This window comes from Lucilia sericata, unplaced genomic scaffold (genome assembly GCF_015586225.1).
Source record: "Lucilia sericata isolate MDLA Ls3-8-SP2 unplaced genomic scaffold, ASM1558622v1 Contig001405F_arrow, whole genome shotgun sequence".
NCBI lineage: Eukaryota > Metazoa > Arthropoda > Insecta > Diptera > Calliphoridae > Lucilia > Lucilia sericata.
In genome coordinates this window covers 58,581-83,439 of record NW_023995340.1, presented here as the reverse complement: position 1 = coordinate 83,439, position 24,859 = coordinate 58,581, and the positions used below count along the sequence as shown (strand labels likewise).

Below are 24,859 nucleotides of genomic sequence, written 5' to 3'. Positions count from 1 at the left end.
TAGACTATAGACTAGACTAGACTATAGACTAGACTATAGACTAGACTATAGACTAGACTATAGACTAGACTATAGACTAGACTATAGACTAGACTATAGACTAGACTATAGACTAGACTATAGACTAGACTATAGACTAGACTATAGACTAGACTATAGACTAGACTATAGACTAGACTATAGACTAGACTATAGACTAGACTATAGACTAGACTATAGACTAGACTATAGACTAGACTATAGACTAGACTATAGACTAGACTATAGACTAGACTATAGACTAGACTATAGACTAGACTATAGATTAGACTATAGACTAGACTAGACTATAGACTAGACTATAGACTAGATTATAGACTAGACTATAGACTAGACTATAGACTAGACTATAGACTAGACTATAGACTAGACTATAGACTAGACTATAGACTAGACTATAGATTAGACTATAGACTAGACTAGACTATAGACTAGACTATAGACTAGATTATAGACTAGACTATAGACTAGATTATAGACTAGACTATAGACTAGACTATAGACTAGACTATAGACTAGACTATAGACTAGACTATAGACTAGACTATAGACTAGACTATAGACTACACTATAGACTAGACTATAGACTAGACTATAGACTAGACTATAGACTAGACTATAGATTAGACTATAGACTAGACTAGACTATAGACTAGACTATAGACTAGATATAGACTAGACTATAGACTAGACTATAGACTAGACTATAGACTAGACTATAGACTAGACTATAGACTAGACTAGACTATAGACTAGACTATAGACTAGACTATAGACTAGACTATAGATTAGACTATAGACTAGATTACGGACTAGACTAGAGACTAGACTATAGACTAGACTATAGACTAGACTATAGACTAGACTATATACTAGACTATAGACTAGACTATAGACTAGACTACAGACTAGACTATAGACTAGACTATAGACTAGACTATAGACTAGACTATAGGCTAGACTATAGACTAGACTATAGACTAGACTATAGACTAGACTATAGAATAGACTATAGACTAGACTATAGGCTAGACTATAGACTAGACTATAGACTAGACTATAGACTAGACTATAGACTAGACTATAGACTAGACTATAGGCTAGACTATTGGCTAGACAATAGGCTAGACTATAGACTAGACTTTAGACTAGACTATAGACTAGACTATAGATTAGACTATATACTAGACTATAGACTAGACTATAGACTAGACTACAGACTAGACTATAGACTAGACTATAGACTAGACTATAGACTAGACTATAGGCTAGACTATAGACTAGACTATAGACTAGACTATAGACTAGACTATAGACTAGACTATAGACTAGACTATATACTAGACTATAGACTAGACTATAGACTAGACTACAGACTAGACTATAGACTAGACTATAGACTAGACTATAGACTAGACTATAGGCTAGACTATAGGCTAGACTATAGACAAGACTATAGACTAGACTATAGACTAGACTATAGACTAGACTATAGACTAGACTATAGGCTAGACAATAGACTAGACTAGAGATCAAGGTCTTGAGAATAGTCTTGACTATAGACTTCATCGTAGTCCAGTCTATTATTATAACTAAAGTTTAGTCGATAGTCTAGTCTGTAGGCTTGATAATGCCTGATCAATAGTCTTGGCTGTAGTCTACTTAATAGTTTTTACTGCAGTCTAGTCAATAGTTTAAAGTGTACTCTTGTCAATAGTCTAAACTATAGCCTAGTTAATAGTCTGCATAGTCATTAATCTTGCATGTTGTCTAATAAGTAGTTTGAACTGTAGTCTAGTTCATAATCTTGACTAAACAGTATCGACTTTAGTCATGTCAATAGTATTGAATATAGTATAGTATAGTCCCGACTAGCTCATGGTGTTTGATTATAGTCATGACCTAGGCTAATTTGAAATTTTGACTTTAGTCTTGATAATTGTAAACTCTTGACTATATTCTAGTCATCATTCTTGACTATGAACTGGTCTATATTTTATGCTGTACTCAATAATTAGCGATCAAAAGTACACATGAACCTTTCAAAAGATATAATTAAAAAATACATATACATATGTGAGAAAAAATGCATTAGTTAGTTTTAACCGTTGAATTAATATCTGCAACTTGTATTAAATCATTTTTCCGGACATACAACATAACTCCAGCAAATGTGGCACCACACAAACCAATAACAACGAGATTCCACATCAAAACCATAACAATTTTTTTGGTTCTAAAAATAATTAAAAAAAATATATTACTCAGTTAAATTAAAACTATGGAATATATAAGAAATATGTAGAAAGTAATAGATAAAAAAGTTAAAACTTACGTAAACACTTTCGATTTGATTAGATCCGTAAAACTTTTATCTAAATCCACAGCTTCTTCTACCCAAAATAGAGGCATCACCAAAGGTTTTAGTTTACTCATAACAGGTAATTCTTGAATAGGTTCCACATCTAAATTAAATTGCAAACGCTTAGCTATAGATAATGGCGTACCAGATATCTGTAGAAATAAAGATAAACATTTCAATATAAACCGAATATTTCAAGATTTAAAACTAAATACAATTTCAAAATCTATAAAAATGCCATGTTTCTGTTCATCCGGCTGCAAACCCTCGACATCTTCTAATAATTTTGGATCAGCATTTAGAAAATGCGGCATAGAAGCAATCATGGGAGTTTCATTACACAACGATAAATCCATGGTACCCTTGGCAGGACAATTATCGGGATAATCTTTACAAAAACAGTGATTTTCCGGTTCATTCTATAAACACATAAGCATTAACAAAATAACAATTATATAGTAATCCTTCTACCTTACCTTTACATCTCCAAAATCCATTGTATATCTGAAAGCGGGTATACCATTATATTTAACTTTCTTTTGATACTGAGGCCCCAGTGAACGACATAGATCTGGTGAAAATGTCCATAATCCTTCACTGGGCTTCATTAGCGGGGCAAATATTGTGGAGTCAGTTCCTTTTAGTTTATTACACTCCTCACCAGGCCAAACGTTTAGTTCATCGTCTCCTTCAAACTCTAGGACTTGACCCAACATACGATTGTTTTTAATGCCACGGGAGACTTTGAAACGCCCAGCATCACTGTGATTGCTCTTAGAAAATAGAAAATTAGGCCCCAAGAGTAAATTAAAACGTAATTTAAAATAAAGTTAGTTAAGTTCTAGTTCAGCTCTAGTTCAGTTCTAGTTCAATTCTAGTTCATTCTAGTTCAGTTCTAGTTCAGTTCTAGTTCAGTTCTAGTTCAGTTCTAGTTCAGTTCTAGTTCAGTTCTAGTTCAGTTCTAGTTCAGTTCTAGTTCAGTTCTAGTTCAGTTCTAGTTCAGTTCTAGTTCAGTTCTAGTTCAGTTCTAGTTCAGTTCAGTTCTAGTTCCGTTCTTCTAGTTCAGTTCTAGTTCGTTCTAGTTCAGTTCTAGTTCAGTTCTAGTTCAGTTCTAGTTCAGTTCTAGTTCAGTTCTAGTTCAGTTCTAGTTCAGTTCTAGTTCAGTTAGTTCAGTTCTAGTTCAGTTCTAGTTCAGTTCTAGTTCAGTTCTATTTCAGTTCTAGTTCAGTTCTAGTTCAGTTCTAGTTCAGTTCTAGTTCAGTTCTAGTTCAGTTCTAGTTCAGTTCTAGTTCATTCAGTTCTTTCTAGTTCAGTTCTAGTTCAATTCTAGTTCAGTTCTAGTTCAGTTCTAGTTCAGTTCTAGTTTCAGTCTAGTTCAGTTCTAGTTCATTTCTAGTTCAGTTCTAGTTCAGTTCGAGTTCAGTTCTAGTTCAGTTCTAGTTCAGTTCTAGTTCTTCTAGTTCAGTTCTAGTTCAGTTCTAGTTCAGTTCTAGTTCAGTTCTAGTTCAGTTCTAGTTCAGTTCAGTTCTAGTTCAGTTCAGTTCTAGTTCAGTTCTAGTTCAGTTCTAGTTCAGTTCTAGTTCAGTTCTAGTTCAGTTCTAGTTCATTCTAGTTCAGTTCTAGTTCAGTTCTAGTTCAGTTCTAGTTCAGTTCTAGTTCAGTTCTAGTTCAGTTCTAGTTCAGTTCTAGTTCAGTTCTAGTTCAGTTCTAGTTCAGTTCTAGTTCAGTTCTAGTTCAGTTCTAGTTCAGTTCTAGTTCAGTTTCTAGTTCAGTTTAGTTCGTTGTAGTTCAGTTCTAGTTCAGTTCTAGTTCAGTTCTAGTTCAGTTTGTAGTTCAGTTCTAGTTCAGTTGTAGTTCAGTTCTAGTTCAGTTCTAGTTCAGTTCTAGTTCAGTTCTAGTTCAGTTCTAGTTCAGTTCTAGTTCAGTTCTAGTTCAGTTCTAGTTGAGCTTTAGTTCTAGATCCGATTCGATTAAGTTCAAATTTATTTGTAGTTATCATTGATAGAATTCTGACAAATAAGAGTTACTAAAATGGATCATCTAAAATGTAAGCTTTATAATTTAGAACATGCTCCAAATCTGTTAGTCATAACTTACCGATCCTAGCAGAGAAAATTTAAAGAGTGTTTCATTTATTTGCCGAGCACCCTTAACGGAACCGGTATGAAAATTTAAGCAAATAGCACTAGCAGCAAAACTATTACTATCCGAACAGACAACATCAAAACCTCTAAAGAATATATCCATAAAAGGAGCCTGAATAAAAGCACTTTTAGGTTCAAAAAGATCCTGTAGACCTTGAGCAATCATTTCGAGCATAGCGGCTTTTTCACGTTTAATAGAAATGGCCACAAACTAAATCAAAATAAAGTTTACGGAATTCGAACTATTCAAAATGTAAATCTAAGTTTAACCTGTATTAAGGGATGAGGCATGGTAAGCATTTCTTCACCACTTAAACCCAAATCGGGCCTAAAAATAAATGTATTACGCATATTAAATTCCACGGCATCTTCTTCATCGATATCGGCTATATCGTATTTATCTTTCCATTCCCTAATTAGTAAATTTTAATAAATTTTTTTAATATAAATTTATATTATTTTGAAGGTTTTAAAACTTTACTCAAACACAAATGGTCCATTTTCTTTCAATTTGGGTTTTGCACCATTTTCCACATCTTGAGGATTGGTGATATTGAAAACATATATGGAAAACATCACAGGTATAGGAAATTCTTGCCACATTTGTCGCGTCTCCGAGTTGGGTTTCAAATTAATTTCCTATAATTTTTAAATACAATTGAAGTAATTCTCATATACTTATTTTCAAATATTTTTCTTTAATACTTTTTTAATCATTATTTTCATTAATTTGGGAAATCCCAAAATACTGATCACGGCCACCGTTATTATTGTACCACAAATAATTGCTAAATTTATATATATTTTTATGGGTAATTGTAGTAGAATCATTTTTGTTTTATTTACTTTTAGACGTTTTAAAAAATACTGTTATTATTAACTTATTTTCCAAGACTTTTATAGGTTTGAAATTTTCTTTAAAAATTTTAATAATTATTTTGGTTTTACATGGTATTGGGTGAGTTTCTTAATATAAACAATTTTTAATTGAGGGTGTTTGTTGTTTTGTTTTAATTGTTTAATTAGGACCTTAACCCTGTTTGAGTTTTTTTTTTAGAATTTGATTATGTTTCTAAATAGTTTTAAAGGTCTTACAATACCTTTTTGTATTGGGAAGGTGTTTTCTCGCTTTCTATGAGATTTTTTTTAAAATTAGTTCAAATATAAAGTAATCTAAATGATTAAAATGTAACCCTTTCGACTGTTACTACTTATAGATTGATTGCTTTATACTAGCAGTGTTCTAAGTACTGCCCGGGGCAGTATATCCTTCTTCTCAATCGTTTCAATTCCTACACTTTTCAGGGATTATCAAACAATCGTCGCCCCGATTCATAAACTATTCGCAAGTGGGTCTTATTTGTCGGGTAGCAATCAATCACTTCCCGTGCTCTTCAATTCCGCCTCTTATCAGGGGTGTCTAAACATTCACCAATCCGATTCATAAAGCTAAACTTTTAGCTAAACTATTGGCAAATAACTCTCGCTTGCTGGAAAGCAATCAACTACTGCCAGGTCTGGAGCACAAAGAGTACACCTAGCCCAAGTACGCTCATTAAACCTCATTATGTCCCACAATCCCTCCATCTACGTAGATATCTGCTGAGTCGGCAGTAGTCTTTAAAGCAACATTCTCTTCCCGCAATATTTTTCGGTACTATTACCGACTCTGGTTAGGCCCCGCTCATTAAACCTCATTATGTCCCTCAATCCCTCCATCTACGTAGATATCTGCTGAGTCGGCAGTAGTCTTTAAAGCAACATTCTCTTCCCGCAATATTTTTCGGTACTATTACCGACTCTGGTTAGGCCCCGCGAACTTCATTGACTTCTGTAGGACTACTATGGCAAGAGATTAGATAGCTAGAGTACTTCAGCAAAGTGCTTGTACATGGACCGGCACAGTTGTGTACAAAAACTGCCACCTGATTTCTTCATAGAAAGATTCAGAGGCGTGTGGTAGACCGTCGTCAAGTCTAGCCAGTGGATGAAAAAGACCACTATGAAATAAGGACGTCGCGTTAAGCACTTAGACATTTTTGTTTAAAATCAGCAAAATAGGTCCATAAATAAATTTCAGATATTGCATTCCTCACTAACATTGATTGGAAAATGTTAAAGATGTTTCTGAACATCGCACGAAAACACCTTCATAAAGCATTATATAGTATATAGGCCCCAGTATGGTCTTACTTATAGCTTATTGCCATTATAAGGAGCCATAAAATCAAGAGATATCTGATTCTCACATTTCCGAGAAATCGGTTAATTTTCTATGTTTACTTTCTGAAAAGTTTTTTAAAAAGTAGGCGTAAAAAGGACGTGGTTTCATAGTCTAGAGTCTTTTCTGAGAATATATCTAATAATGTTCAACATTTCATTAAAATCGGTTCAGTAGTTCTTTGTTTTTGTTGTTTTAACTATTTTACAAAAAGCGGGCCTGGTATTCAATCAAGTTTGTAGAACTAACAAGCCAATTTTTCTGAGAATTTAGATATTGGTGACCTATATTTCATGTTAATCGATTTATTAGTTCTTTTGTATAGAAAGAGGTGTAGCAACTGAACAACAACTTTAGCAATTTGGCATTATGACTTTTTCATTATATAAAGAGAGGACGTTAAAGGAGGAAATGTTATCACACCCCCAACTATAGTGATGTAACTTTTATAATTCCCCAACCATTCTAATGTTTAATCCTCCGCCGATTATACAATAATATTTTAAACACAAAAGGGTTAAACATATAATTATAGTTTGTTTATAACTTATTTATAAAGTTTATAAATTTTATTGATATACAATACACATACATATACAAAATCAAATAATTACTTTATTAAGTATTCAAAATATGTATCAATATCAATTTAAACGTATGTATGCATAGTTTTTACTTGTAGTAGAGAATGTAATGGATTTCATGGAAAATCAAGAACTTTTTAATTGAATGAATATAATCTTTAATATTGGACAGGAAATTGCAAAAAATTTAATAACCTGGAAAATTTATTAAGAACTATTTTGAAGTTTTCTAGGTCAAATAGAAATTTTCGAAACCCTTTTGAATTTACGTATGTTTCTTCAAAAGAAAATAGAGACTTAAACATTTGCAACTTGTCACCCTAAATATGTGAGAGGTACATCTATGCGTATTAGTAATAATAATATAATTTTACCATATATACCTAGGCGTATGATTACTATTAACATGAACTACTTAGTAAACATTTTAACTTTTTTCCGATTCAAATAGAATGGATTTTGTTTTATAATAAATTTTTTAAATACTCACCGCTGCCAGTAACGAAAATTTAAACATTGTCTCATTATATTGAACTCCTCCCTTAACATTGCCCGTATGAAAATTCAAACAAATGGCACTAGCAGCAAAATTATTACTTGAGCAATCCACATTGAAACCTCTAAAGAAAATATCCATAAAAGGAGCTGCTATAAAAGCACTTTGTGGTTTAAAAATCTCCTCCAAACCTTCAGTAATCATTTTTAACATCGGAGCTTTATCACGTTTAATAGCAATGGCCATGATCTTGAACAAAAACACAAATCAATAGTTATTCGCCTAAAGTAAACTCCTTTCGGAAAATTGGACTACAAACCTGTATTAAAGGATGAGGCATTATGATTAGTTCTTCGCCGCTTAAACCTAAATCGGGTCTAAAATAAATGTGTTACGCATATTGAATTCCACCGCATCTTCGGCGTCGATATCTTCGATGTCGTATTTATCTTTCCATTCTCTGAAATTAGTCAGGAAAAGTTTAAAAAAATTAAATAAGCACATATATGGGATTCTGGAATATTACCCATGGAATCTGTTTTATACTTTGTTTTAAACTATAGACTAGTCTATAGACCAGACTCTATAGACTAGACTATAGACTAGACTATTGGCTAGACTATAGACTAGACTATAGACTAGACTATAGACTAGACTATAGACTAGACTATAGACTAGACTATAGACTAGACTATAGACTAGACTATAGACTAGACTATAGACTAGACTATAGACTAGACTATAGACTAGACTATAGACTAGACTATAGACTAGACTATAGACTAGACTATAGACTAGACTATAGACTAGACTATAGACTAGACTTAGACTAGACTATAGACTAGACTATAGACTAGACTATAGACTAGACTATAGACTAGACTATAGACTAGACTATAGACTAGACTATAGACTAGACTATAGACTAGACTATAGACCTAGACTATAGACTAGACTATAGACTAGACTATAGACTAGACTATAGACTAGACTATAGACTAGACTATAGACTAGACTATAGACTAGACTATAGACTAGACTATAGACTAGACTATAGACTAGACTATAGACTAGACTATAGACTAGACTATAGACTAGACTATAGACTAGACTATAGACTAGACTATAGACTAGACTATAGACTAGACTATAGACTAGACTATAGACTAGACTATAGACTAGACTATAGACTAGACTATAGACTAGACTATAGACTAGACTATAGACTAGACTATAGACTAGACTATAGACTAGACTATAGACTAGACTATAGACTAGACTATAGACTAGACTATAGACTAGACTATAGACTAGACTATAGACTAGACTATAGACTAGACTTAGACTAGACTATAGACTAGACTATAGACTATACTATAGACTAGACTATAGACTAGACTATAGACTAGACTATAGACTAGACTATAGACTAGACTATAGACTACTAGAGACTAGACTATAGACTAGACTATAGACTAGACTATAGACTAGACTATAGACTAGACTATAGACTAGACTATAGACTAGACTATGACTAGACTATAGACTAGACTATAGACCTAGACTATAGACTAGACTATAGACTAGACTATAGACTAGACTATAGACTAGACTATAGACTAGACTATAGACTAGACTATAGACTAGACTATAGACTAGACTATAGACTAGACTATAGACTAGACTATAGACTAGACTATAGACTAGACTATAGACTAGACTATAGACTAGACTAATAGACTAGACTATAGACTAGACTATAGACTAGACTATAGACTAGACTATAGACTAGACTATAGACTAGACTATAGACTAGACTATAGACTAGACTATAGACTAGACTATAGACTAGACTATAGACTAGACTATAGACTAGACTATAGACTAGACTATAGACTAGACTATAGACTAGACTATAGACTAGACTATAGACTAGACTATAGACTAGACTATAGCTAGACTATAGACTAGACTATAGACTAGACTATAGACAGAATTACTAGACTATAGACTAGACTATAGACTAGACTAGACTAGAACTATAGACTAGACTATAGACTAGACTATAGACTAGACTATAGACTAGACTATAGACTTGACTATAGACTAGACTATAGACTAGACTATAGACTAGACTAGACTATAGTACTATAGACTAACTATAGACTAGACTATAGACTAGACTATAGACTAGACTATAGATGACTATAGGACTAGACTAAGACTAGACTATAGACTAGACATAGACTAGACTATGACTAGACTATAGACTAGACTATAGACTAGACTATAGACTAGACTATAGACTAGACTATAGACTAGACTAAGGACTAGACTATAGACTAGACTATAGACTAGACATAGACTAGACAATAGACTAGACTATAGACTAGACTAACTAGACTAGACTAGACTATAGGACGAGACTAATAGACTAGACTATAGACTAGACTATAAGACTAGACTATAGACTAGACTATAGACTAGACTATAGACTAGACTATAGACTAGACTATAGACTAGACTATAGACTTAGACTATAGCTAGACTATAAGAGACTAGACTAGACTATAGACTAGACTATAGACTAGACTATAGACTAGACTATAGACTAGACTATAGACTAGACTATAGACTAGACTATAGACTAGACTATAGACTAGACTATAGACTAGACTATAGACTAGACTATAGACTAGACTATAGACTAGACTATAGACTAGACTATAGACTAGACTATAGACTAGACTATAGACTAGACTATAGACTTGACTATAGACTAGACTATAGACTAGACTATAGACTAGACTATAGACTTGACTATAGACTAGACTATAGACTAGACTATAGACTAGACTATAGACTAGACTATAGACTAGACTATAGACTAGACTATAGACTAGACTATAGACTAGACTATAGACTAGACTATAGACTAGACTATAGAACTAGACTATAGACTAGACTATAGACTAGACTATAGACTAGACTATAGACTAGACTATGACTAGACAATAGACTAGACTATAGACTAGACTATAGACTAGACTATAGACTAGACTATAGACTAGACTATAGACTAGACTATAGACTAGACTATAGACTAGACTATAGACTAGACTATAGACTAGACTATAGACTAGACTATAGACTAGATAGACTATAGACTAGACTATAGACTAGACTATAGACTAGACTATAGACTAGACTATAGACTAGACTATAGACTAGACTATAGACTAGACTATGACTAGACTATAGACCTAGACTATAGACTAGACTATAGACTAGACTAGAAGACTTATAGACTAGACTATAGACTAGGACCTATAGCTAGACTATAGACTAGACTATAGACTAGACTATAGCCTAGACTATAGACTAGACTATAGACTAGACTATAGACTAGACTATAGACTAGACTATAGACTAGACTATAGACTAGACTATAGACTAGACTAATAGACTAGACTATAGACTAGACTATAGACTAGGACTATAGACTAGACTATAGACTAGACTATAGGACTAGACTTATAGACTAGACTATAGACTAGACTATAGACTAGACTATAGACTAGACTATAGACTAGACTATAGACTAGACTATAGGACTAGACTAAGACTAGACTATAGACTAGACTATAGACTAGACTATAGACTAGACTATAGACTAGACTATAGACTAGACTATAGACTAGACATAGACTAGATATAGACTAGACTATAGACTAGACTATAGACTAGACTATAGACTAGACTATAGACTAGACTATAGACTAGACTATAGACTAGACTATAGACTAGACTAGACTAGACTAGACTATAGACTAGACTATAGACTAGACTATAGACTAGACTATAGACTAGACTATAGACTAGACTATAGACTAGACTATAGACTAGACTATAGACTAGACTATAGACTAGACTATAGACTAGACTATAGACTAGACTATAGACTAGACTATAGACTAGACTATAGACTAGACTATAGACTAGACTATAGACTAGACTATAGACTAGACTATAGACTAGACTATAGACTAGACTATAGACTAGACTATAGACTAGACGATAGACTAACTATACTAGACTAGACTAGACTATAGACTAGACTATAGACTAGACTATAGACTAGACTATAGACTAGACTATAGACTAGACTATAGACTAGACTATAGACTAGACTATAGACTAGACTATAGACTAGACTATAGACTAGACTATAGACTAGACTATAGACTAGACTATAGACTAGACTATAGACTAGACTATAGACTAGACTATAGACTAGACTATAGACTAGACTATAGACTAGACTATGACTAGACTATAGACTAGACTATAGACTAGACTATAGACTAGACTATAGACTAGACTATAGACTAGACTATAGACTAGACTATAGACTAGACTAGACTAGACTATAGACTAGACTATAGACTAGACTATAGACTAGACTATAGACTAGACTATAGACTAGACTATAGACTAGACTATAGACTAGACTATAGACTAGACTATAGACTAGACTATAGACTAGACTATAGACTAGACTATAGACTAGACTATAGACTAGACTATAGACTAGACTATAGACTAGACTATAGACTAGACTATAGACTAGACTATAGACTAGACTATAGACTAGACTATAGACTAGACTATAGACTAGACTATAGACTAGACTATAGACTAGACTATAGACTAGACTATAGACTAGACTATAGACTAGACTATAGACTAGACTATAGACTAGACTATGACTAGACTATAGACTAGACTATAGACTAGACTATAGACTAGACTATAGACTAGACTATAGACTAGACTATAGACTAGACTATAGACTAGACTATAGACTAGACTATAGACTAGACTATAGACTACTATAGACTAGACTATAGACTAGACTATAGACTAGACTATAGACTAGACTATAGACTAGACTATAGACTAGACTATAGACTAGACTATAGACTGACTATAGACTAGACTATAGACTAGACTATAGACTAGACTATAGACTAGACTATAGACTAGACTATAGACTAGACTATAGACTAGACTATAGACTAGACTATAGACTAGACTATAGACTAGACTATAGACTAGACTATAGACTAGACTATAGACTAGACTATAGACTAGACTATAGACTAGACTATAGACTAGACTATGACTAGACTATAGACTAGACTATAGACTAGACTATAGACTAGACTATAGACTAGACTATAGACTAGACTATAGACTAGACTATAGACTGGACTATAGACTAGACTAGACTATAGACTAGACTATAGACTAGACTATAGACTAGACTATAGACTAGACTATAGACTAGACTATAGACTAGACTATAGACTAGACTATAGACTAGACTATAGACTAGACTATAGACTAGACTATAGACTAGACTATATACTAATCTATGGGATGGATTATTTTTCGATTTCAAAAGGTACTAAAGTACTATATTTCCATGTCTGCTTCTCACTAATATGTAGGAAGTATTCCGGAATCCCCTATTAAATACTGTTCGAATAACCTACTCAAACACAAATGGTCCGACTTCTTGCAACTTAGGCTTGCCACCTTCCTCCACTTCTTGATGATTGGTCACATTGAAAACATAAATGGAAAATTTTATAGAAATTGGAAACCTTTCCCACATTTGACGTGTTTCCGATTTAGGTTTTAGATTTATTTGCTAAATAATTACAAACGAAATTTACAAGATTTCAAATAAAAAATTTTTTGTTAATTTAGTTATTTTTTTTCTTAATAAAATCACTTTACTTTCTTAATCATCGACTGCATTAATTTGGGAAAGGCAATAACAGCTACTATACCCATTACAATTAAAATACTGCACACTATTAACATATTGTTATATAATTTTTCCTTCATGGTTTTTTATTCAAAAATATTCTTGTCGCGTTATTAAACGTCTAAAGGAATTTCGAAAAGTAACTGCCTATTTCAAGGAATACTCAGCTTTTTATATTGTCCCTAAAAGGGTTGTGCCAGACAAATCTTTATTTACATTTCCAATGTCTTTATTTTAGTATTTATGTAATATTTTAATTGGGCGGGTGTTTCTATTTTAAAATTCAAAGGCGTTTTTGTTAATAATTTTTTTTCGGGTAATGTGTGATGTAGTACATAATCATAAATGTCAATACATTACATTAGGGAGGTTCCATATATCCAATGTTAAAACATTTTTTAAAAAGTTGGACGGTAATTAATTTTCTCATTCCATTTGTCAAAATAACGACCACAGATCCTTAAAAGTATATATTCTGGGTCCTGATTAGATTCCATCCATCCATCTGTTATATTTGGGACTTATTTTTTGTGGGAGAGATTTGGGGATTTTTTTATAATTTTTCCGGGATGTAATATATATTGTCAAAACAATGTTTTACAGTTTAGCAAATACACAAACCTTTTCTGTAGTGTCATATAATAACAATAGATGGCGCTATATGTAGTAAGTTGAAATGAAAATTACATATAAATTAGAGACGTTAATTTAAAATGAATTTTAAATTGTTTCTCAATTTGAAATTGAACTACAGACAACTTCCGGTATAACGAATAATGTCTGGTCTTTTCGTCGGCCTGTGTGTGCATGTAGACCTCGTACGCACACTCAATAGACAACATAATAATCTATATACTATTCAAAAGACTAGTTAGTACATACACAAGTCAAAGGACTAGTTCATTGATTAGTTAATAGAGTTGTTCAAAGACTTATCGATATACTATTCAACAGCCTAGTCTGTAGACTACTCAATAAGAGTCCATAGTCTAGACTATCGTCTTAATTACAGGCTAATCAATGGACTATACTAAACACTGATCAGATGACTATACTTCAATTCATAGTCTAAGATGACTAGTCCACGGAATTGGCAATATACTATGCCATATAATAGTTAATAGACTAGTCAATAGGCTAACCAGTATTCTAATCCATAGACTAGTCAATGGACTTGTACAAGGCTAAGTAACATAATAGTCAACAGACTAATTCATAGAATAGTCCATATAGTACTCGTTGGACTAGTATATAGACTAATTTATATATTACTCTACAGACTTGTCTGTAAACTACTCAATTGAATAGTCCATAGGCTAGGCCACAGATCAACCCATAGGAATAGTTTAGACAAGTCGATAAACTAGTTCATAGACTAGTCAATAAACTAATTCATAGAATAGTACATATACCCGATGGACTAGTATATAGACTAATCGATATATTATTCAACAGACTTGTCTGTAAACTACTCAATTGTATAGTCCATAGGCTAGGCCACAGATAAACCCATAGGAATAGTTCAGACAAGTCGATAAACTAGTTCATAGACTAGTTAATAAACCAATCGATAGACAAGTCTACAGACTAGTCCATTATGATCCATAGAATTGTCTATAGATTAGCTCATAGACAAATCGATAAAGTCTAAAGAATAGTACATATACTAGTAGATAGATTAGTCTATAGAATAGTAGATAGGTTGGTCCATATACTAGTCGATAAGCTAGTTAATAGATTAATCCATAGTCTAGTTGATAGATTAGTCCACAGACTAATCCATAGTCTAGATTCATAGAATATACGACAAATTCCATAAACAGGTCTGAAGACTGGTTTATAGATTAGTCTATAGACTAGTCCATAGAATAGTCGATATGTTGGTCTATAGAATAGTTGATAGATGAGACCATATTAGACGATAGACAGACTACAGATAAACCCAGTTCAGATAAACTAGTTCAGACAAGTCGATAAACCAGTTAATAAACCAATCGATAGACAAGTCTACAGACTAGTCCATAGTCTAGATTATGATCCATAGAATAGTCGATTGATTAGCTCACAGACAAGTCGATAAAGTCTAATGAATAGTACATAGACTAGTGGATAGATTAGTCCATAGAATAGTATATAAGTTAGTCCATATACTAGTCGATAAACTAGTTAATAGATTAATCCATAGTATAGTTGATAGATTAGTCTATAGACATAAACAGATCTGAAGACTGCTTTTATTTGATAGATTAGTATATAGACTAGTCGATAGGTAAGTCCATAGAATAGTTGATAGATGAGACCATATTAATAGACCATTCGATAAACTAATACATAAACAGATCTGAAGACTGCTTTATACACGATTTGATAGATTAGTATATAGACTAGTCCATAGAATAGTCGATAGGTAAGTCCATAGAATAGTCGATAGGTTAGCCCATAGAATAGTTGATAGATGAGACCATTGTAGACGATAGACTAGCCCGCAGTATAGTCCATAATTTATTTTATAGACTAGTCCATAAACTATTTAATAGACTTGTCTATAGAATAGTCGATAGTCTATGTACTAGTTGATAGTCTAGTCCATAGACTGACTAGTAATAGGTTAGTCTACAGGCCAGTCTATAGACTAGTTTGTAGTATATGTACAACAAGTACAAATAGTTCATTTCTGATAGCAATCAGGATTTTGTTATTCTGTAATTATAATTTTTCGAAATTCGAGATCGACTTATCGACTGATATTATCGATCGATAGTGAATGCGGAAATCTTGATTGTATTTGGATCGTTTTTATTAAATGTGATTATGACCGTCTATTGGCGGAAAGATGGAAAAATCGTCTTAACGTTTAACGTCGATAATATCGATCGATAGTGAATGCGGAAATCTGGCTTTTATCTGGACTGAGACTAAATTCAAACAATTTTTAGGATCGAGTGATCTATCCAGATAACAACCATTTTCAGTAAAATTTTGCTTGATCTTATATGATATTTGTAAATTCAAACAAAATCAAACATCTGTTTGACATTCCGGTTATAATTTAGGATCTCTTTTATAATCAATAGCATATCTGAGGGCATGTATCTAATAACTAAGCAATCTATCAAACATATGTTCAAATTTTTAAAATATACAACCTTAGCAGCTACTTCCTAAAATGACAAAACAGAGCTAAGTCAAAGAAACATTACTACCTTGATTTTGAACATAATTTAGATACTATGTAACTCGGAAACTATGCTGTTTACATTTCAAATAAATAAAAATAAAACAAATTAGTTTTTATATTTATAAATTTTGGAGTGTTTTAAGTTCCTTTAAAATAATTTGTCTTAAAAATTTATTATTATTTCTATACGATTTGTACAATTTGGTTTAAAAACTTATAAGAGAAATAAAAACTATAAACTAAAGTTAAAACAATTAACATTTTACGTTAGATAAATTTCAAAAGGGGAAATATTTAAACTAAATAATTAATTAAATGATAATTTATATAATAAATAATCAAGTTTTCTTTATAAAATATTTATTGTTGTTAATAATAATAATAGTATGATCAGTCAATTTGGTTGGAAAAGAAAAAAAAAACTTATAAATATAAATATTAATCCAGTTCTAAATAATTAAATTCCTTTATTAAGGGCTGTGATTGTTGGACTTGTAAATTCTCCATAACGTTACTCATGCTAATGACACTGTGATCCGGCACAATGCCCACAGAGCTGGGTGGTAAATTAGGAACTATTGTTGTAGTATTGGCGGCAGTATGATGTTGTCCAGCAGTTGTTAGTGTTAGAGAGTGGGAAGCAGGAGGAGGAGGAGGCGTGGCATAAACACTGGAAAGGTTAAAAATAGATAATTAATATATATTAAGGATTAAATATTAAATAGTTTATTATTTACCTTAGGGAATTTGTGGATCTGTATAGTGGTGGTGGGGTATTAACACGTAATGTACTATAAGCTGCCGCCTGAGGAGCTGAGGCAGTGGGATGAAACAATAAACTCATGCCGGCACATTCATTTAACGAAGTCAAATAAGAGGGAGGTGGTGGACGATGTTGAAATTCAGGATATAAATAATTACCACCCATTAGACGACTATTACAATAGGGACTATTACAATTTCTACACATTTCCATGTGACGATAGCAGGGACATTCATCAACATCATCCGGTAAACTTAAACGCCAAATTGCACCAGATATCACCAGCAAAGAGACACCAATACCAATCATCAATAGAGCAGCACTTAAATATTGAGTCGAATGTTCAATAAGACCTGTCGAACCCAAAACTATACCACCCAATGTACAGGCTACACCACCCAATGCCAATATACCAATGACAAAGGGTAATGAGGGTCGTGAAAACCATTTGCGAAAACTAAGACGTATAGGTGGTGTTATACCACCACCTGCTGGTACAGCTGCTGCAGTTGTTGCGCTGGTATGATGTAAGTTTAAGGGATTTTCAATACCAGCAGTTGTTGCAGTGGCACCATCAAAAAGCGATCTAAAAGTAGAAAAGGAAATGAGAAAAGAGCAATTAGTTTAATGTCCATAAAATGTCAATATGTTGTTATATATGTTAATGTATGAAGAAGTTTAATTGGGTCAATTAAATTGTGTAGTTTACTTTAAAATGCAGTAATTTACATAAAGTAAACAATGTTAATAATTAAGTTTCAGAGATCTAAATCCAAAATGACAACATTTTCTCTTAAAATAATTGATTTCTATAACATTAATCTCAAATATTTACAACATTTCAAGGGATCTAGTCTTCTTGCTACCTGTTTTTAATACATCTTCGCCAGATTTCAAATGTCAGTCCTATAGTTTTCACAATGACTTGTTAATGCTCAAAAATGCCTTTGCAGGTAAACAACCCCTACATATAAACGATAAGTAGTGCCTTAGACAAACATTTTCCCCAAACACAAAGATTAAGGATACAGTTCTTTTGTGTTAGTAAAATATAATTGTTTTTGTTGTTCTTAAAACTACAGGATACTTTCTTAAGACTAGAACTAAAAGGAAAATGAGAAAACATTTTACAATGAACTTCAGAAAAACACAAGAAAACTGCCTGCTGCAGTTAAACAGTGACATGCAGCACCTGCTTTTTTCGGGGTTTACGGCTTTAAAAGAATCTAATGCATTCATTGTGTTCTTTAATTTTGGATTTTTTGTTATTTGAGTCAATGGCAACATGGCTGTTTGACTGTTGTTGTTGCATCAGAGTTGCTGTTTTTCATGATCTTTTGTTTAGTAATTTATCATAAAATAAATCAAGCAGATGTTATAGATTTTTGGTCTGCAGGTTTCTAAGATTTTGGGAATAGAATTTATGAAACATAAAAGTGAAAAAAAATGAAATTTTTTATGGTTTCGTTATGGTTTTATGTGGGAGAAAGGAATAAAAGAAAATAGTTTTAGAAGATTTGTTAAGAAAGATTTAGAACGAAAAAAAACAGGTACAGTTTTTTAGGCAGCATAAATCAGTTTGTCCATTTTGAAAAGGATTTAAAAAAAAGAGATTTTAATTGTTTCGAAAGCAGCTGGTTAAGAAGTCTATAGTTTTAACATAAATAATGAAATTTCAATAAATATTGTAATACTTTAAATTCACTTTAAAAGAAAACAGCTGTTGCTTTACAGAAGACAATTTGAAAATGTTTTTCTAAAGCCAAAATAAAGAAAATTTTCAATAATTTCAAGTTTTTATTCAAAAATTTTAGTTCTATACATATTTTACCTAAGGTAAACAATTGAAATTAAAGCGTTTTAAAACAAAATAAGCAAAACTTATTGATTATTTCAAGTTTTTGTACAAAAATTTGATTTTTTACATTTTTACATAAGGTCAACAATTGAAATTAAATCATTTTAAGCCAAAATAAGCAATATTTATTAAATATTTCACGTTTTTATTTAACATTTTTAATTGTTTACATATTTACATTAAGGTAAACAATTGAAATTACAGCATTTTTAAACAAAATAAGCAAAATTTATTGATTATTTCAAGGTTTTGTACAAAAATTTTAATTCTTTACATATTTTACATAATGTAAACAATTGAAATTAAAGCGTTTTAAAACAAAGTAAGCAAAATTTATTGATTATTTCAAGTTTTTGTACAAAAATTTTAATTCTTTACATATTTTACATAATGTAAACAATTGAAATTAAAGCGTTTTAAAACAAAATAAGCAAAATTTATTGATTATTTCAAGTTTTTGTACAAAAATTTTAATTCTTTACATATTTTACATAATGTAAACAATTGAAATTAAAGCATTATAAGGAAAACAAGCAAAATTTACTGAAGTTTTTGTACAAAAATTTGAATTCTTTACATTTTTACATAAGGTAAACAATTGAAATTACATCATTTTAAGCCAAAATAAGCAAAATTTATTTATAATTTTATGTTTTTATGTAAAAATTTTAATTGTTTACATTTTTTACATTAAAGTAAACAATGAAATTGAAGTATTTTAAGCCAAAATAAGCAAAATTTCTTGATTATTTTAACATTTTATCTAAAAATTTTAATTGTTTACATATTTTACCTAATGTAAACAATTGAAATTGAGGTATTTTAAGCCCAAATAAGCAAAATTTCTTAATTATTTTAACATTTTATCTAAAAATTTTAATTGTTTACATATTTTACCTAATGTAAACAAATTAAATTAAGGCATTTTAAGCCCAAATAAGCAAAATTTATTGATTATTTTAACATTTTATATACAAATTTTAATAGTTTACATATTTTACCTAATGTAAACAATTGAATTTAAGACATTTTAGCCAAAATAAGCAAAATTTATTGATTATTTTAACATTTTATCCAAAAATTTTAATTGTTTACATATTTTACCTAATGTAAACAATTGAAATTAAAGCATTTTTAAACAAAATAAGCAAAATTTATTGATTATTTTAACATTTTATCTACTTTAATTGTTTACATATTTTACCTAATGTAAACAATTGAATTTAAGACATTTTAAGCCAAAATAAGCAAAATTTATTGATTATTTTAACATTCTATCTAAAAATTTTAATTGTTTACATATTTTACTTAATGTAAACAATTAAAATTAAGGCATTTTAAGCTAAATTGAGCAACATTTATTGATTATTTTCGCATTTTATCTAAAAATTTTAATTGTTTACATATTTTACCTAATGTAAACAATTGAAATTAAGGCATTTTAAGCCAAAATAATCAAAATTTGTTAATTATTTTCACATTTTATCTAAAAATTTTAATTGTTTACATATTTTACTTAACGTAAACAATTGAAATTAAAGCACTTTAACACAAAATAAGCAAAATTTATCGATTATTTTAACATTTTATCTAAAAATTTTAATTGTTTACATATTTTACATAATGTAAACAATATTTTTATTGTCTTTGTTTTTTTGTCATAAAATTATTGAAAATGTTAATTCTATTAAAGATTTCTATTAAAAACTCTATTTAAATGCTTTCAAATGCATTTTAACATTCATTTCATTTTTATTTAAGTTATAAAAGCAATAAAATATTTAGTTCTGACACCATTTAGAATAAATTTAATATTTTAATTGATTTCAATTTTTATTACAAGAGAAAAAAATTAAAATGCTTTACATGTCACCATAACCGAAAACAAACTTTAAATCCTAAAATAAGGTCATTTAATTGAAAAAAAAGGGAAAAAAAACCTAAAAATTATTTTCTATTTTGTTGGGATTTTCTTTCCCCCTTTAACAAATTGTTTGCCATTAACAGCTGAAAAAAAAACAATATGCCCTTAGCTGTAGAAAATTTTTTTTGTATTTTCTAAAGCCATTAAATAAAAATATATATTTTCCAATAAATATTTTTCACACTTTGGCTTTCTTTTTTTTCTCCAAATGCCTTAGAGCTACTTGGTAAATTTTTTACAAATTCATTTGTTTTCTTTTAATGATTTATAAACTAAAAAAAATAAAGATATTTTTTATAGCAGTTATTAATTTTATTTGTGTTTGTTAATAAAGTCTTTAATTTATGTTTGAAAAAAAAAACAGACACATTTTTTATGAAGACTATAAAATTTGTTAGAGGGGAAAATATGAAAACATTTTCTTAATATTGAAAAACAGAAAAAAATATATTAAATTACCTAATAATTATTTATGTTAATTATATAAAAGTTATAAAAAATATATGAAATTTTATTAAAAACAAACATAATTTTATGTTTGTAAGGAAATTAATAATAAAGGAAATCTATAAAATTAATGGAAAATATAAAGTTTTCATAAAATATTGTTTACAATTTATATATAAAATTCATTAGTAATTACTTTCTATAAAATTAATGGAAAATATAAAGTTTTCATAAAATATTGTTTACAATTTATATATAAAATTCATTAGTAATTACTTTTAAACTAGAATTTCTTTAACAAAAATAACATAAAAATTTCTTAAACTAAACAAAAGGTAAAGAATATCAATATTAAGGCATTTAGTTTATATAATGTAAATAATCATAATATTGTAAATTGTTGCATTTTAAACAAAAAATAAGTCATTTTTTGAATAATTTCAAGTTTTTATTTAAAAATTTTAATTGTTTATATATTTTACTTAAGGTAAACAATTGATATTAACGCATTTAAAGCCAAAATAAGCAAAATTTGTTGAAGATTTTCATTTTTATTGAAGAAATTTAATTGTTTACATATTTTACATAATGTAAACAATTGAAATTACGGCATTTTAAGCCATAATAAGCAAAATTTATTAAATATTTCCAGTTTTTATACAAAAGTTTTAATTGTTTACATACTTTACATTTTGTAAACAATTGAAATTATAGCATTTTAAGCCAAAATAAGCAAAATTTATTGATTATTTTAACATTTTATCTAAAAATTGTAATTGTTTACATATTTTACCTAATGGAAATAATTGAAATTTTCACATTTAAAGCCAAAATAAGCAAAATTTATTGATTATTTCAAGTTTTTATACAAAAATTTTAATTGTTTACATATTTTACTTAAGGTAAACAGTTCAAGTTAAGGCATTTTAAGCCAAAATAAGAACAAATTATTAAATATTTCAAGTTTTTATCTAAAAATTCTAATTGTTTACATATTTTACTTAAGGTAAACAATTGAAATTAAGGAAGTTAGAGCCAAAATAAGCAAAATTGTTCAATTATTTCAAGTTTTTGTAAAAAAATTTTAATTGTTTACTTATTTTACATTACGGTAAACAATTGAAATGAAAGCATTTGAAGCCAAAATAAGCAAAATTTGTAATAATTTCAAGTTTTTATTTAAAAATTTTAATTGTTTACATATTTTACTTATGGTAAACAATTAAAATTATGGCATATTAAGCCAAAATAAGCAAAATTTATTGATTATTTTAACATTTTATCCGAAAATTTTAATTGTTTATATATTTTACTTAAGGTAAACAATTGTAATTAAGGCATTTTAATACAAAATACGAAAAATTTATTGATTTTTTCAAGTTTTTGTACAAAAATTTAATTGTTTACATATTTTACCTCATATAAATAATTGATATTTATGACATTTAAAGCCAAAATAAGCAATATTTATTGATTATTTTAACATTTTTTCCAAAAAATGTAATTCTTTAAATATTTTACCTAATGTAAATAATTGATATTATGACATTTAACGCTAAAATAAGCAAAATTTATTAATTATTTTAACATTTTATCTAAAAATTTTAATTGTTTACATATTTTACCTAATGTAAACAATTGAAATTAAAGCATTTTTAGTCAAAATAATCAAATTTTATTTATAATTTCACAAATTTTCAATTGTTTACATATTTTACTTAAGGTAAACAATTGAAATTATGTCATTCAACGGCAAAATAAGCAAAATTCCTTGATTTTTTCAAGTTTTTGTACAAACATTTTTAATTCTTTACATATTTTACCTAATGTAAACAATTGAAATTAAGGTATTTTAAGCCAAAATAAGCAAAATTTATTGATTTTTTCAAGTTTTTGTCTAAAAATTTTAATTGTTTACATTTTTTACATTAAGGTAAACAATTGAAATTAAAGCATTTTAAGCCAAAATAAGCAAAATTTATTAAATATTTCCAGTTTTTATACAAAAATTTTATTTGTTTACATATTTTACATTAAGGTAAACAATTGAAATTAAAGCATTTTAAAACAAAATAAGCAAAAATTCATGATTTTTTCAAGTTTTTGTCTAAAAATTTTAATTTTTGACATATTTTACTTAAGGCAAACCATAGAAATTATTACATTTATTTAATTTGTTTTTAATTTTTTTTAAGTTTTCAAGTTTTTCTTAATTAAATGTTAATAGTTTCCTGTTGCCTTATCAAATTTAAATTTAATTTTATTTTATTGTTTTAACACTTTTATATAAAAACGAAATTTAACAAAGTTTTCCTTTAGTTTTGTTTTTGTTCAAAAATTAAATTTTATCTCCTAAAGAGTTTCAAAACATCTTACACACAATGTGAGTTCTTTATAGAGTTTGACGAAATTTTATTTTCAAATTTAATTGCCCAATTAACCGAACTGTTGAAATTCAAAACAAAACAAAACAATTTTGAGATTAAAACTCAATTGTGGTTTTTATAGGTTTTTAATCTTCTTTTTTTGGAGGAAGAATTTTGACATAAAAGTTAAAAGCTTTTAAAAGTTTAATGCAAATGATGGCTGTAGGTCGTTTGCTAATGCTCATCAGCAACTTTAGACTATCTCTTCAAAAGGTTAGATTAGTAAACTATAGAAAACTGTAATAAATTTCTAAACTAAATTCTAAAATTTTTGAGTAGGTTGCATTTGTAAATCAATTAGTTAAGGCGCAAGCATTTGAAAAAAACAAAATAATAAAACAGAAATTTAAACATGAACACTAACACACACATACAACATATTAATTCTAAAAATGTTTGCTCATCTTTAACATGATAATGATGATCCCAGTCATTGTATGTTTCAAATCAGATCGAATCCCTTAAGAAATGCAGCTGCACTTAAATAAATTAACGACCTTAACACATTTTCTTAATGTTCAAAATTTTTCTTCGTTTTTTTCGGATGTATTGTGTTATGGGGTGTTGTTGTTTTTATTTAA

At 29.5% G+C, this 24,859-nt stretch overlaps 2 protein-coding genes across 2 annotated transcripts in view; both read right to left on the bottom strand.

Annotated features, from left to right (window-relative positions):
• Positions 1-2,130: 2,130 nt before the first annotated feature.
• Positions 2,131-13,762, bottom strand: LOC119611271 (sensory neuron membrane protein 1-like). The gene is given in 9 exon segments (XM_037966799.1): positions 2,131-2,275; positions 2,375-2,553; positions 2,617-2,820; positions 2,878-3,174; positions 7,841-8,095; positions 8,166-8,230; positions 8,233-8,306; positions 13,405-13,562; positions 13,652-13,762. Coding segments are annotated over 9 exon segments (1,488 nt in total).
• Positions 13,763-17,028: 3,266 nt separating this feature from the next.
• LOC119611274 overlaps positions 17,029-24,859 on the bottom strand; it is a 29,374-nt gene continuing 21,543 nt past the window's right edge. The window contains exons 2-3 of the mRNA XM_037966801.1: positions 17,598-18,209; positions 17,029-17,530 (exon numbers count right to left, since the gene is read on the bottom strand). Of these exons, the coding sequence (XP_037822729.1) occupies positions 17,299-17,530; positions 17,598-18,209 (844 nt within the window). The 3' untranslated portion in view covers positions 17,029-17,298. The remainder of the gene's footprint in view (positions 17,531-17,597; positions 18,210-24,859) is intronic.